This window comes from Salmo salar, chromosome 04, assembly GCF_965601325.2.
Source record: "Salmo salar chromosome 04, fSalSal1, whole genome shotgun sequence".
Lineage (NCBI taxonomy): Eukaryota > Metazoa > Chordata > Actinopteri > Salmoniformes > Salmonidae > Salmo > Salmo salar.
Window position 1 is genome coordinate 53,243,693 of NC_138294.1, and position 12,914 is coordinate 53,256,606.

General features: G+C 44.9%; 1 protein-coding gene across 1 annotated transcript in view; it reads left to right on the forward strand.

Moving 5' to 3' along the window:
• LOC106603292 (RNA-binding protein Musashi homolog 2) overlaps window positions 1-12,914 on the forward strand; it is a 179,809-nt gene that overhangs the window by 35,431 nt on the left and 131,464 nt on the right. The window contains exon 2 of the mRNA XM_082974557.1: window positions 10,583-10,631. Coding sequence (XP_082830683.1) covers window positions 10,595-10,631 — 37 coding nt within the window. The 5' untranslated portion in view covers window positions 10,583-10,594. The remainder of the gene's footprint in view (window positions 1-10,582; window positions 10,632-12,914) is intronic.

Below are 12,914 nucleotides of genomic sequence, written 5' to 3' on the forward strand. Positions count from 1 at the left end.
CTCGTTATTACACCAAATACTATGGAAGCCTTTCTCTAATGTGTTACACCATTACATGTTCATGATGGAAATAATTCCTTAGGACAGGGAACGGCTTTTCAAATTCCACCTAAAGCTTTAAGAAAGAGAGAATACTCCTGCAAGCAGGGATAGTTTTCAGTGTAAAGTGCGCAGAATGTCTAGAGCCTGCTCCTGCGTTTGCAGTGGCGTTAGGTTAGAGTAAACTTTGTCTCACTGGAGAAAGAGAGAGATTTCAAGCTCCCACCTCATCTTTCTTCTCCTGCTGCCTTCGACCTTTCTCTCCCCGTCCCTTTGTTTTAATCTTCTCCAGTGGGCCAGCTCCTCCCTGGTTCCCCCTCCTACAATCCCACCTTTGTGTTCATGCTTCAGATCCCTCCTATTGTTCTGCTTTCTAACTCTGGGAAACCAGCATCACTCAAGTATATTAGCTGGAGCCTATTACTGTCGCTGGGATCGCTTCTCTGAGCCATATTAAAGACTCCCCAGACAAAACCGTCTGTCATGTTAATCCAAGCTTTAATAAATAGAGGGATGTGATACTGTATTCAAATAGGGGCTCCTGCATTTATGCTGACAAAGAGAGACGAGCTATCAAGAACGACAGACGACAGCGTTTTGCATTAAAGAGAGGGAGAAAAAAACAGATTCGATTGGCATTCATTCCTTCCCATTGTGACGAGAAATGTCATATTATTGAAATGGCCTTTAAAATAACTTAAACCTAATCTAAGTTAAACACTGCAGGTGGCTGGGATATTGGGGGATATTGGTAGCTGTAATTGAATTGAATGCTTTTCAACCGAAGACTCTAAAGCCTTTTATCCGTATCATACACCTATAGATAACACGGTATACAATGACTAGCTCAGCTGAGAGGACCAAGCTTTTGTTGATTGGATGCGGGTACATCAGAGCACGCTATCTTGAACATGATTACTCATGAAAAGAGAAATAGTGTTATCACATTTTATTTTCCAGTTGGTTATTCAATGAACGTGTGCACCACAACGTTAATAGGGATGTCATACTGTTAGTTCACACAGAGACGCAGACATCGGCCTAGCGGCACTGCAGAGAGCCTATTGCATCCACGAGGAGCATTCTCACTGGTAACGAAGAGGGAATTGAAGTGCAGCTCCCTGCTTCATGGCCATCACCTAGTTTCACAGCTTGGGAAAAAAGGGCAAAGATACCTTTTTAAAAAAATGTTTTTATTATTACTCTGTTCCTTACACCCTGTCTCTTTGGTTAGCCATCGATCGGCTTCAAGAAATGGAAATCTAGTTAAACCAGCCTTTAAAAACCAGAGAAGGGCTGCTGAATTATATAATACGGATAGTGCAAATCCTCATTTAATAAAGGAGAGGGGAGAGAAGAGAAGAGAGGAGAAAGAAGAGAGGAGAGAGGGAGGGAGAGAGGAGAGGAAAACAGCAACCTTGGTCATCATCTCCTGAACATGTTTTTGCCTGCTGTTGCTCTCGGTCTAAATGAAAACTGACATATTTATATTTATTTGAAATTAACATGATTGTGGGCCTGCCAGTGTCAGGAGGATCTTATTTACATACCAATTAGCAGATTTACTAACCACCTTTTCTACTGATTAATATAATTACCATATACACAAGCATGCATATGAGAGAGATGGAGAGGGAAGAGGATGGGGGCAGCTTGTGAGACTGCCGTGAAATTCATATGTCTGCTAAAAGAGAAAGCTGATTGCCTTGCCTTGGCAAAGGGAAAAAGGCAGCACTTTAAGTAAGTCCTCCATGTTAAACTGTTACCTCCAGGGCACAGGGATTTCTCACCTCTCCAATTACTATTTGAGCTGGAAAGCACAATATTTCCCAGCCTGTCTGGTTCTTTCTCATGAGGGAGGGGCCAGGGCTCGATCGGCTGTTACGCGGAGGTGGCTCGCAGGCATACTCCATTCCGACAGAAAGAGGAGAGGAGGCTCTCTGCTCGAGTGTGGTGGAGGGGGAACGGGCTGCCTGGCTGGCGCAATGAAGCCTTATTAATCAAATGACCCCGTAATGCACAGTTCCCTGCAGCCTGGCACAGGAACAGAGAGAGGGATTGATGGACAGGGCCTAGTCATCCTAGTTACTCCTCCCTGCATACTTAGCTAACTGCATGGACTACTCCTCTCCCAGCCCAAGGCCAGGCACTGGCACGCGGGACTGACTGAGCCAGAGCTAGGCTAGGGGAGGACTGTGAACTGAAGACATTGTTCCATCATAGTAGTAAAGCAGTCTGTCTGACTGCTCTCTGTGTCAGTCCATTGGTCAGACTTGCCACTCTGTGACTCTCTCTCTAATTCTGCATATTTGTTGTGCTGATGGCTTTGCTCAGTGCTGCAGGAGGATCTGTTGAAGCCATCGCCGAGGCGCTCGGAGGCATTCTATGACACACAAAGGTCCCTGCTTGAATATGCATCATAGCGACATCGTTGGATGCAGAGCGTGGGACCTCATAAATATTTAATTCTGACAGATTTGAGGAATTGTCTTCCTCAAGTGTTTTTCTTCAGCCATTTTGTTAATGTCAACATAAGAAAAAGTTAGTGACATAGCCTTAGTGGAGTCATATAGCCTATACTGTATAATTTACTGAATGATTCTGGTTGAATAATAAAGGTTGACTGAATATTTTATAGTCTTACAGTATATAGCCTTTTCTTCTGCCACCTGTGTCTTCAGTAATGGAACTCAAAATGTAAATCAAATATATACGCCTCTCCAATCCACTATCACTCAGGCAATTCACTGTTGATTGTTCCTCCGGTCAAAGCACAGCTTTAGACACCAAATGACCTTTAAATGCACCGGATACCCTTTTGCCTGGCTCACAACACTCACATTTAGCGTTATGAAGGAATATCATGCTTATAGGCTGTATATATTACAGGTCACTGATTTGTGTCGTCATGACCAGCTGAGTGTGAAAGGGGTCAAAGGTGTAGGACAATGGACTGCAGTGAGGGCCATCACATTTTTTTACTGGGGAGAAAGTGATCCCATGAAGTGATGCTTTCCAGCATGAGAATTTCCACCAACACAGACTAGTCTAGAAAGTACAGTAAGTCAAGATAGGAGCAGAGCAGGTATGGGACATTAGTGACTGAATACTCTATTGAACAGCTGCCTCCCAGCCTAAGAGGTCAGGAGATTACTAGCAGCCCTGGTTCAGGTTCCAGGTTCCTTACATACCAGGAGTTCTGTGTTTACTGGATCTCCAGCTCTACTCTTCTAAGGGACACAGTGGCCTGCTCTCCTGTTCCTATTGACAACGACCACCATGCCTGGTCACTATGAGACATCCCAGCTGTCTTCATGGTGTCCCTGTACTGAAGGGGAGGAGGTGGTGTACTGAAGTTGTTTTGTGTCAGACATTTTGGGTTTCTCTCTTACGTCTCTCACTGTGTAATTACAAGTGTTTCCTGGATGTGAAGTTTGGCCCGCTGCTCCTACTAGTAAAGCACTACTAGTAAAACCACTGGAGTGTGCATGCTGCACATTGCAGGGAGAAGAGCCGAGAGACAGCGATATTCATTTTCTCTGTAAAACAATTAATTGAGAGGGTTGTCACAAGCTTGTCCAGGGTCATTGAAGCAGCTATTTCCGCTTTGTTCATCGAGATCATTGTTAAATAATATGAGTCTTGTAAAAAAAAATGTGAAAGAAGACCCATAGTACTTCAGAGTCATTGACAGCGTGTTCAGTTACAGTGCATTCGGAAAGTATTCAGACCCCTTGACTTTTTCCCACATTTTGTTTTTCCCCTCATCAATCTACACACCATACCTCATAATGATGAAGCAAAAACAGGTTTTTAGACATTTTTGCAAATGTATTAAAAATAAAAACTGTAATATCACATTTACATAAGTATTCCGACGCTTTACTCAGTACTTTGCTGAAGCACCTTTGGCAGCGATTACAGCCTCAAGTGTTCTTGGGTATGACGCTACAAGCTTGGCACACCTGTATTTGGGGAGTTTCTCCCATTCTTCTCTGCAGATCCTCTCAAGCTCTGTCAGGTTGGATGAGGATGGTTGCTGCACAGCTATTTTCAGGTCTCTCCAGAGATGTTCAATCGGGATCAAGTCCGGGCTCTGGCTGGGCCACTCAAGGACATTCAGAGACTTGTACCAAAGCCACTCCTGCGTTGTCTTGGCTGTGTGCTTAGGGTCGTTGTCCTGTCTGAGATCCTGAGCGCTCTGGAGCAGGTTTTCATAAAGGATCTCTCTGTACTTTGCTCTGTTCATCTTTCCCTCGATCCTGACTAGTCTCTCAGTTCCTGCTGTTGAAAAACATCCCCACAGCATGATGCTGCTACCACCATACTTCACCGTAGAGATGGTGCCAGGTTTCCTCCAGACGTGACGCTTGGCATTCAGGCCAAATAGTTCAATCTTGGTTTCATCAGACCAGAGAATCTTGTTTCTCATGGTCTGAGTCCTTTAGGTGCCTTTTGGCAAACTCCGGGCGAGCTGTCATGTGCCTTTTACTGAGGAGTGGCTTCCGTCTGGCCGCTCTATCATAAAGGCCTAATTTGTGGAGTGTTGCAGAGATGGTTGTCCTTCTGGAAGGTTCACCCATCTCCACAGAGGAACTCTGGAGCTCTGTAAGAGTCAAAATCGGGTTCTTGGTCACCAAGGCCCTTCTCCCCCAAATGCTCAGTTTGGCCGGGCGGCCAGCTCTAGGAAGAGTCGTGGTGATTCCTAACTTCTTCCATTTAAGAATGCTGGAGGCCACTGTGTTCTTGGGGACCTTCAATGCTGCAGAAATGTTTTGGTACCGTTCCTCAGATCTGTGCCTCGACACAATCTTGTCTTGGGTTTTGTTCTGACATGCACTGTCAGCTATGGGATCTTATATTAACAGGTGTGTGTCTTTCCAAATCATGTCCAATCGATTGAATTAACCACAGGTGGACTCCAATCAAGTTGTAGAAACATCTCAAGGATGATCAATGGAAACAGGATGCACCTGAGTTTAGTTTCAATTCTCATAGCAAAGGGTCTGAAACTTATGTAAATATGTTTTTTTTAATGTAGTTATACATTTGCAAACATTTCCAAAATTTGTATGAGGTATTGTGTGTAGATTGATTTAATCAATTTTAGAATAAGGCTGTAACATAACACAATATGAAAAAAGTCAAGGGGTCTGAATACTTTCCGAATGCATTGTTACCATTCTGTGGCCCAGAGCAGTGGTAGTCTGCACTCTGCCTCCCCTCATGACTAATCAAACATATAAATCTTATGACTCAGCATCTCCTTCACCACCACAAAATCTTTCCCTCTTTTTCCTCTGGAAGTCTACGTTTCACAGGGACACCGACTGGGCCTTGACATAGACATTTTTACATTTACATTTTTGTCATTTAGCAGACGCTCTTATCCAGAGCGACTTACAGTAGTGAATGCATACATTTCATACATTTCATTTCATGCATTTTTTTTATTTTTTATTTTTTTGTACTGGCCCCCCGTGGGAATCGAACCCACAATCCCTTCATAGACCTGAAGGGATTCAAAATAGTCTCATACAAATCATCCCCCATTGTGTTGCAGCAGAGACCTCACTGTGTTCCTATTCCAGTGGACAGAGAGCTGTGGTGTTCTTAGCCCCAGATCCCGGGGAAGCTCCACTGATTCCTTTCTGTTGTGTGCTGAATGTAAATAATGAGGTGATTGCCGCTGATCTAAACTGCTGTCATAATGCATTTCCTTAGCCCTTAAATATCCCCTTGCCGCTTTTTCAGCCCAAAAACGCTACGTCTCTGTGCTTATTGATGCTTCTGTCCTTGGATAAATAATTCAAATTGGCTGCCGTTTGAATTATTTATCCAAGGACAGAAGCATCAATAAGCACAGAGACATGTACCACAGAGACTGACTGGGCGTTTTTGTAAGGTTTTTCATACTTATGGATTTAGTTGATGCATTGGCCCGGGTGGAAAGGTTGTCCGGGAGTGGACGTTTAGCATCATATTATCTGACAGGAACAGGATAAGTCTTCCCCCAGGGGTCCTGGGATCTAAACAAATGTTTGATTACCTTCCCTTTGTGTTTTTCCTGCTTAGAGTGCAAACCCCCTCCACCTGGGTCAATCTGCATTCCCCAACACTCTCAACCCATCTTGTCCTCAGGTTGAACCTCGACAGGTATTTAGTAAATCACCCTAGCTAGCACAAGCTCTATATTCAACTTAAATACAAGAATGAGGTAACGATTGCCATTTTAACTTCTGCTTGGTGGGAAGTGTTGGTGGCACTGTGCGTCTGTCGCCTGCACTGCCTCATCCTAACTGGCTGCTAGAATCTGCCATGTAGTCGTTAGCTCAACAGTCATGTGCATGCTCTCCTGTAGGCAAAAGTGTGTTTGTGTAGCAGTAATTCAATGAATACGTGTTTTCATGATCCTTAGTTATTAAAGGTGAACTAGTCTTGATTCTTGGCCCAAGACCGCCTTTGTAAAGCTTGGTGCTTTTTCTGGGTGGACACAAAGCCAGAGGACTGCATTGCTCCAGTCTATAGCTAACGTAACACACACTGAATAAATAGACTAGGGCTCTTTTCTTCATTGTCACAAAAGGCCAGCCACTCCACTGGGGTCCCCACTCCCTTTTTACATAGTGATAAGATGCATTATCCTTTGAACTTTTATTTTCACCCAGCCAGGAGAAAGGGAAGCATGTGAGAGAGGAGGAGGGCAGAGAGAGAGAGAGAAAGAGAGATTTCTCCTTCCCTGGAGTGAGACTGTGTGGAGGGGTTTTGTGTGAGCGGTGAAGAGGTCCTTAACCTTCTATCAGATAGAGCCATAGAGTTGTGCTCTGCCTGAATGGCTGCATTGAAGAGCCCTGAAGCAGAGGAGAAACACCCCATCACTGCTGAACTTGTGTCCTGCGTTGAATAAGCTGCCTGACACCTGTCCTCCCACTGCAGTGTCATAATAACAGACAGACACACGGCTATCTTAACATCACTGAACATGGGAAGCCTATAAAACACTGCATTGATGGCCTATAGGCCTCTTCATTATTAGTATTTCCACTAGGCGTTTGTACTTAAGCAATAAGGCACAAGAGGCAGGGCTGTGTCATGAATACAGTCACAGGTAAATGGCATTGACTTTTGGTCATGTTGCTACGGACGCCACCCAGTCGTTAACTCTTTTTGCATAGTTGCTCAGTACCCTCCTGTACTCCCTGTTCACCCACGACTGCATGACCAGGCATGACTCCAACACCATCATCAAGTTTGCAGACGACACAACAGTGGTAGGCCTGATCACCGACAACGACGAGACAGCCTATAGGGAGGAAGTCAGAGACCTGGCCTGATGGTGCCAGAATAACAACCTATCCCTCAACGTAACCAAGACTAAGGAGATTATTGTGGACTACAGGAAAAGGAGGACCGAGCACGCCCCCATTCTCATCGACGGGGCTGTAGTGGAGCAGGTTGAGAGCTTCAAGTTCCTTGTTGTCCACATCAACAACAAACTAGAATGGTCCAAACACACCAAGACAGTCGTGAAGAGGGCATGACAAAGCCTATTCCCCCTCAGGAAACTAAAAAGATTTGTCATGGATCCTGAGATCCTCAAAAGGTTCTACAGCTGCAACATCGAGAGCATCCTGACTGGTTGCATCACTGCCTGGTACGGCAATTGCTCGGCCTCTGACCGCAAGGCACTACAGAGGGTAGTGCATACGGCCCAGTACATCACTGGGGCTAAGTTGCCTGCCATCCAGGACCTCTACACCAGGCGGAAGGCCCTAAAAATTGTCAAAGACCCCAGCCACCCCAGTCATAGACTGTTCTCTCTACTACCGCATGGCAAGCGGTACCGGAGTACCAAGTCTAGGACAAAAAGGCTTCTCGACAGTTTTTACCCCCAAGCCATAAAACTCTTGAACAGGTAATCAAATGGCTACCCAGACTATTTGCATTGTGCCCCCCCCCCCCCCCCCCCCTCTTTTTACGCTGCTGCTACTCTCTGTTTGTCATATATGCATAGTCACTTTAACTATACATTCATGTACATACTACCTCAATTGGGCCGACCAACCAGTGCTCCCGCACACTGGCTAACCGGGCTATCAGCATTGTGTCCCACCCACCACCCGCCAACCCCTCTTTTACGCTACTGCTACTCTCTGTTCATCATATATGCATAGTCACTTTAACCATATCTACATGTACATACTACTGGTGTACATGTCTGTATGTAGCCTCGCTACTTTTATAGCCTCGCTACTGTATATAGCCTGTCTTTTTACTGTTGTTTTATTTCTTTATTTTCCTATTGTTCACCTAATATCTTTTTTGCACTATTGGTTAGAGCCTGTAAGTAAGCATTTCACTGTAAGGTCTACACCTGTTGTATTCAGCGCACGTGACAAATAAACTTTGATTTGATTTGAAACAAAATGGTTGCTAAGCATGCTGTATTACGTTCTTGTCACTTGCTAGCTAGCTAGCCAACTTCTGCTAACTCAGTCACGTCAAACATTGAACCTGGAATGACAGTACACTAGAGCATTTTCATTTGTTCAAGCTTTTTTTCTATCTGCATTACTTGCATATGTCCATGATAATGACGTTGATGCGTGATTTTGACTGGCTCAAAAAAAGTTGTCTCATCTGGGCACCGAAATTCAAAAGTGAAACATCGTTTCTGAGGTCGGACAGGCAGACAGTGAGGCTTATATTAACCCCACTGTACCAAACTAAATGCTAGGCTGGAAGCAAGGGTCAATAATGTGCTCGTTGAGATAAATACAAGACATGATTGGGACAGCTACATGAACATGATACTCTTATGAAGTGATCATTATCAGATGGAACTGTTAGCAGGGATAGGTATGTCTGTGACGGCCAATACAGCACGGCTTGAAATGCTGCTTGTCCAATCAGCATCCAGGATCCAAACAACCAGTTTTATAATAGACATTATAAACCGGGTGGTCTGAGCCCTGAATGCTGATTGGCTGAAAGCCATTATATGTCAGACCGTATACCACGGGTATGACAAAAAAAGTATATTTGCTGGTCTAATTACGTTGATAACCAGTTTATAATAGCAATAAGACACCTCAGGGATTTGTGGTATATGGCCAATATACCACGTTGTGCATAAGAACAGCCCTTAGCTGTGGTATATTGGCCATATACCACACCTCCTCTGGCCTTATTGTTTAATTCTATCAGCTTCAGGGCACATACTACTATTTACCAGTGTAGGCTGTATATTATTTATAGGAAATGTGTTTTGCAGGGTGGATGTGTTCTTGGAAATTGGATGACTATAGGTGTGAAAACAGTAAATCCTAGGCAATAATACATGCCAGTTAGTAGACGCTTTTATCCAAATCAACTTACATTCATGCGTGTATACATTTTACATATGGGTGGTCCTGGGAATTGAACCCACTATCCTGGCCTTACAAGCACCAGGTTCTACCAACTGACAAATACATGAGACCGTATGAATGACATACTACAGAGCTAAGCAGGTGGTTTAGGTCAATGTCCATTTGGAGGTGGTCATAGTACAGCAGGCCTAGCATGTGGGTGGTAGAGAGCTGCAGTAGACTAGTGCCTATATCCTGTGGTAGGTTTGCAGCGTGGCAGCAGCAGTGTGGCAGGGCCTGGCAGAGCTCCTCTTTATCAAGGCAGGCAGTTCCATCTGAGCCAGCCCCCTGATCCTCTCTTCTCATCTCTTCCCTCGCTCCACATGGCCCTCCCCGCATTCCCGCCCTGCCACCCTCCCACCGCGCCTCGCCCCTCTCACCCCCCCACCCCCCACCCCCACCGGACCACACCACACCGCGCTGCCAAAACCTCCCCAGGACCCAGCCTGCTCCGCTCCACACCACACGTTACCTAGCGACCGTAACAGGGGAATGTGTGGTGCGGGGCCACATTGCCCTGTCTCCCCCTCTGTGATTTTGTCTGGTGCTGTTTTTTTCCTCCTCTTTTTTGTGTTTTTCTCTCAACAAGAAACCACAATGAAAATTAGGCTGCCTAAATTCAACGTTGTTTTTACCACTTCTGCTGAATTATAGGGAACAGATTTCTGTCTTCCAATCTGTCGTGAGATGTGTGAGGATAAACATTTGCCGTCTGTCTCTCTCTGTGTGGCTTTATTGAACGACATGATGAGAGTTGATATCACCATGGATCATGCTGCTTCCTGGTGGAGTACAGGAGGCTGGGGTTGGTTGTTGCAGTGAGGTGTGTCTACCTGGTGGGCTCAAACTGTCTATTGTTCCCTGAGGAAGACTGTCCGTTGTCCCACATTGAAGAATACACACTCTTTAACCTCTTTACCCATCTTTGCATATTTTCTACAGTACAGAAGGGCGGGTGATTTGAATAAAGCGAGAAAACAATGCATCTTTTTTTTTTAAAATAAATGTATAATTCTTGTGCAATTCACATCTATAGGCTATATTGACGATTTTCTTTCATTATTTGTATGTCTCGTCCATGTCTCTCCTATCTGACCTTAGACTAATGTCTGTTTTCCTCTTTTGTCTTTCAGGTAGAAGACGCCATGCTCATGTTTGATAAAACTACTAACAGACATAGAGGTAAGTCCACCATCTGTATGTTAACATCCCTTGTGTTTTTCTTTTACGTGTATTCATGGGACAGAAAATAGCACATTTCTGTGGCATTTTCCCTTGTTAAACAACACTGGGTGATTCATTTCACAAGGTGCCAACCTATTACAGTGCTTATCCAGACACTGGAAAACGTCCTTTAAAAATCAATAGAATGCTATTTAAAACCTATGGCAGGCTGAGGTGTGACTGATGTTACAGACGGTGGTAGTGGTGGTGGGTGTCGTGTAGAGACAGGCATGGGCTCTTCCTTCTCTCTGGGTGTATGTAGGGGGTTATGGAGCCAGCCGTGGGTGCTGCCTGCCTGTCTGCCTGCCTCTAGCACTACCGCTCACTGCGCTGAGAGATAACAGTAGAGATAAGGCCCAGGAGCGGCGCTGCCTTTATCTCTCTCTTATCTGCTCTTTATCTGGGATTATGGGGAGGTTTCTCTATAAAGCAGAGGACTTTCCAAAGACAGACTGTCTCCGTCTTCCTCTCCCTGCAGTACAATTGTACCATTTCCACAGCCAGAAACGCTACCAATTGCAGGCTAAAAGACACTAAAAGACCTGATATACAGCCAACAGACTCTGTGGTCCACAGTGATGTGCAGCAATGCTGATGTGATGGATAGTATGGTGACTGAAAAAGCCACAGTAGTGCAGCCATTATAAGGGCCAGTTAGCTGCACCCATTACTTTAGCCGGCTAGACGGCTGCTTGTTAGCACTTCCCTCCTCTCCTCTCCTCTCAGAGAGAAGTGTGTGTCGTCCAGCTGCTGACAGGCATTTCCTCTCCACCTCATATACACACTGAGGCCAGACACTTCCCCTCTGTCTCTCACACTACCCAGCTTTTCTCCAAATAGTCATATCACGAACACGATCTCCTCAGCATTGAAGCAGACCTCTCTGTGAAAGTGTTGCCCAACCACATCAGCAGATGTAGAGCTTTACTCAGGATTGATGCGTAAATGTTGGATAGATTTTTTGTGCTATTCTGTGTGTGTGTTCACACATTTGTGCATGTGCGTGCATTAGTGATGCGCGGGTTGAGTCATAACCCACAGTCCCCACGGTTATATCCGCTGGACGGGCGGGTTTAGGGTCATGAAATATTTTGTGGATGAAGTGCGGGTGATTTGAATAAAGCGAGAAAACAATGCATCTTTTTTTTTTAATAAATGTATAATTCTTGTGCAATTCACATCTATAGGCTATATTGACGATTTTCTTTCATTATTTGTATCCGGTGTTAGGCTAGTGCATAAACCTAAACTTTAGGGCTGACTATATCCGCACCATATACACGCTAAATGCTTTTGGGAACTTGGACAGAAAAAGTTAATGCTGATCCACTGTGGAAAAAAGGACAATATATCGGAGTTTAATTCAATAAGAGAAAAGCTGTGAAAAGGAGAATTGACAATAAAGAGAAGGGAGGGCTAGAACAGTTTGGGAAAGATTGTAAAAGACAAAGTGGTAAAAGAGGATTACAGTGTTAGGCGCTATACAAATTCAACAGTCACACGACGGGACTTCAAATATGGCATGTTAAGGAAACTGGAGCCTACTGTTCAGATGGATTACATTTTTATTGAACTAGGCAATCAGAACAAATTCTTATTTACAATGACGGCCTACCAGGGAAAAGTGGGTTAACTGCCTTGTTTAGGGGCAGAACGACAGATTTTTACCTTGTCAGCTCGGGGATTCAATCCAGCAACCTTTTGGTTGCTGGCCCAATGCTCTAACCACTAAGCTACCTGCCGCCCCAAAATCTGGACGCTGACTGTAGGCTAGATCTACTGTATAACGTCTCACATAGCCTGATAGCCTATTAACTCCTGCAGAATTAAGCATTTCTTGCAGTAAAATGATAGGCCTACACCAAATGTAGCCAACATTTTGACTCTTTTTTTTTACCCCATTTTTCTCCTCAATTTTGTGATTACAATCTTGTCTCATCGCTGCAATTCTCCAACTGGCTCGGGAGAGGTGAAAGTTGAGTCATGCGTCCTCCGAAACATGACCCGCCAAGCCGCGCTTCTTAATACCCGCTCGCTTAATCCGGAAGCCAGCTGCACCAATGTGTTGGAGGAAACATCGTTCAATGACAGAAGTCAGGGGCGCTCAGCCTGCCACAAACCCTCCCCATACCCGGACGAGGCTGGGACAATTGTTCGCCGCCCTATGGGACTCCCCGTCACAGCCAGTTGTGACACATCCTGGGATTGAACACCAGCCTGTAGTGACGCCGCAACACTGCA